Source organism: Sphaeroforma arctica (assembly GCF_001186125.1).
Source record: "Sphaeroforma arctica JP610 unplaced genomic scaffold supercont1.310, whole genome shotgun sequence".
NCBI lineage: Eukaryota > Ichthyosporea > Ichthyophonida > Sphaeroforma > Sphaeroforma arctica.
The window spans coordinates 73,901-77,258 of NW_014040248.1; the positions used below are offsets into that span (position 1 = coordinate 73,901).

At 42.5% G+C, this 3,358-nt stretch overlaps 1 protein-coding gene across 1 annotated transcript in view; it reads right to left on the bottom strand.

Annotated features, from left to right (window-relative positions):
* Nucleotides 1-3,358, bottom strand: part of SARC_05073 (hypothetical protein) — a 7,695-nt gene that overhangs the window by 2,067 nt on the left and 2,270 nt on the right. Inside the window, exons 3-6 of the mRNA XM_014301079.1 lie at nucleotides 2,616-2,673; nucleotides 1,878-2,119; nucleotides 978-1,169; nucleotides 130-338 (exon numbers count right to left, since the gene is read on the bottom strand). Of these exons, the coding sequence (XP_014156554.1) occupies nucleotides 130-338; nucleotides 978-1,169; nucleotides 1,878-2,119; nucleotides 2,616-2,673 (701 nt within the window). The remainder of the gene's footprint in view (nucleotides 1-129; nucleotides 339-977; nucleotides 1,170-1,877; nucleotides 2,120-2,615; nucleotides 2,674-3,358) is intronic.

The window sequence follows — 3,358 nt, forward strand, 5'->3', positions numbered from 1 at the left end:
TATAATGTGCGAGTATATATAATATAATATAATATAATATAATATAATACAAATTATATATAATCGTTGCCTACACGTAACCTACTTATATCACTCTCTCCATACATACATACATATACACACGCATACCTGGGACCAAGCTTGCCCATGAGCGTCACAGTGATCCACCACAGGTGGAATAGGGCCACCATAATCAGTGACCCACAGAACAACCAACCCACTGAGTACCGCAGATACAGTTGCGAGTAACTGCCTGCGTCAGACGGCCAATGGTACTCTTCGTACGCCTCGTCCGGAAGCTCATCATCGTAATACACCATCTCTCCAATGGCCCACACCTGGTGGGGCGATATGATATGGGTGAGTGAATGTATATATACATATATGAAGATACACACACACACACATTTATATATATATATTTATATAACGACAAGTTGGTCTCAGATATCAAGTAGTGCAGACAACAGCGGCGGTAGAGAAGGTACGCATGAGGATGTGGACATGCACGTCCATGCCTGTCTGATAGTAATACCGCACAAAACCCTAAACCCTAAAGTAGAGCAACCAATGGGCAAAGTCAACCCCTAAAACCCTAAACAATGCACCATATAAATCTGAACCCTAAACGATACACAATACTAATCAGGGATCATTCTGTACCCACGGAGATATGAACATTTCTACAGATGAACTCAAGCGACACTCTCACAGCTCCACAGAGGGCATCATATCCTCTGTTCTAGTTAAATCTCTTATCCATCATACGCACACTACTACCACTCTATACATAAACCAAAGTATAAGGTACATATACAAATACGCTCATATTATATATATATATATATATAAGGTGACACGCTCTTTAACAAAAAAAAATCGAATCATAGTAAAAATACATGCATATTTATACGTATATACATACATATGTATACAGTTGTAAAACAGGTGCAACCATACTCATCTACAGGACATACAGTGTTAGCAAACAACCAAGCCATGACCAAACAGTTGTGGAACAGGTGCAGTAGCTGCCCTCGCCGCCTCAGACACTTCCAGATCAGATCGGCAAACAGAAAGAAGGTAGGCACCACAAAGATGATGTAGCCTGCATTCGACCCATACGTCCACAGACAATCCTTAACCACCCACAGCAGAACGTGCGTGTCCTGTGCATATGTGGGTGGGGATAGAGGAGGTGGGCATGTATATTTGGGATAAAGATGAACGGTATGGAGCCCTATGTACGTGCGTGTGGGAGTAGGGGAGGTAGGGATAGGGAGGTGGGAATTGGGGAGGTGGGCATGCATATTTATTTTACCTGAAGAATGGAATGGAACTTAAAATCTTGAGATAGAGCGTGTGTGAGGAGTGGGGTCGCGCGTCGCCGCTGTGTAACAATACATATGATATCGGGGGGCAATAAGTTAGTTATTGGAAAGTGGAATAGCAATCAGTCGGCTATTGGAAAGTGTAATGGCTTCGTGACTCCAAATTGTGATCGTGAGTACAAGCCATGTAAGTAGTACAGTACGTGCCTGTGTGAGTAGACATTTCTAAATTATCCTTCCACTACTACGCAAAGTCCTACGTCCCGGAATACGTCCTGGAATCACACTCAACCGGTTGTCGCTCGACTTCTATGAACTGAAGTAATTTTACGCATTCCACCGATGTTTGCCAAAACGTCAAGCATAGACAGACCGTATAGCCTCTCAGAATAGTGTGAGTGTCTGTGATAGGTATACGATTGCCCACGCACCTGGCAATCATTCAAACTTGGGGGGTGTGTGTGTGTGTGTGTGTACTACGCTATCCCCTACGCAGCGCTATCCCCTAAAACCCTACCACACAGCCGCATGCAAGCCTGGCCTTACCTCGTACTCGATGAAGTCGATGAAGTACAGTCCAAAGCGCGTTGGCGGTCTGTTCTTGTTGATCTCACGCACAAAGGTGTCTGTGCGAGTGAACCCAGGTAAACTCGGGAAGCACCTGAGCACGTAGTAGATGGAGAGCCAGATGGAGCCTCCCAGAAGGATGTACTTGGCGTATTCAGCGTATTGGTTGTATACTGCGTCAGCCATCTCGTAGACCTGATCTTCGTCCATACCATCCGTGTCTGTGCAGGATTACATAGGGTTAGGCTGTGGCAGGCGCTTGAAGCAGGGGGCTTCGATGCCGAAAGTAGGGTGCATGATGGATCTCACATATGAATGTATCTGTAACAGGCACTCATATATGAATATATCTGTAACAAATACTCACATACGAATATATCTGTAACAAACACTCACATACGAATATATCTGTAACAAGCACTCACATATGAATATATCTGTAACAAACACTCACATATGTATCTATCTTTAACAAGCACTCACAAATGTATACATGACAAATTCTCACAGACGTATCTGTGACAAAACCCTCACAGATGCATCTATCTACAACAAACATGCAGCCTATTGCTACACACCCTGGCCAACTGCAAGATCATACCAAACACACATTTCATACTGAGGTAGACTCCGCATAGGCCACCTCAGAACCATGTATATATATATATATATAGATAGTGTAGACGCTTGAATGTCACTATTAAACACCCCACATACTAAAAAAGGCCTCCGGATTCTCCAGCTTAAACTCGCCAATCATCCAGATGTAATTACCCTGGAGAACGAAAGTCCAAGTGCATTCGTTTGATCAAGTCGTGTGTGCGCGTGCCTATATCAATTCACAGAGCAACATCTATGGCAAAAATTTGCTCAAGAGCACATAGCTAGGCGTTCGTTTCTATACTAAAACAATCTTACAGATACGTTATACTAAACAGTTTAAATAAAAACATTTCAGATAAAAATTAATACGCATGTACAGAAACGTTTACAATTGGTCTCTCAATATACGAAAGAGTTCAATAAAAACGTTTCAGACAAGAATCATTATGCATATACAGTAACGTTTGCAGTGGTTTCATCAATATACTAAACAGTTCGATAAAAAACGTTTCAGATAAAAATTAAAGTGCATATACAGTAACGTTTGCAGTGGGTTTAACGTTTGCGGTGGGCTCATCTATGTACTAAACAGTTCGCGATAAAAACGTTTCAGATAAAAATAAAACGCATATACAGTAACATTCACGGTGCGTTCATCTCTGTGATGCGCAGGCAAGGGACGTGCCCATTCGGCCATTCGGTATGCAATAAGCACACACACACTTAGACATGCGCAAACATTTTTTTAACCCGAAAACCCTAAAACCTAAAACCCTAAAAACTCGTAGCAGCTGCAAGTATCCCAACTATATGTATACTCGACATTTGACGACACACACTGCAGCCTCCAGGAAGAC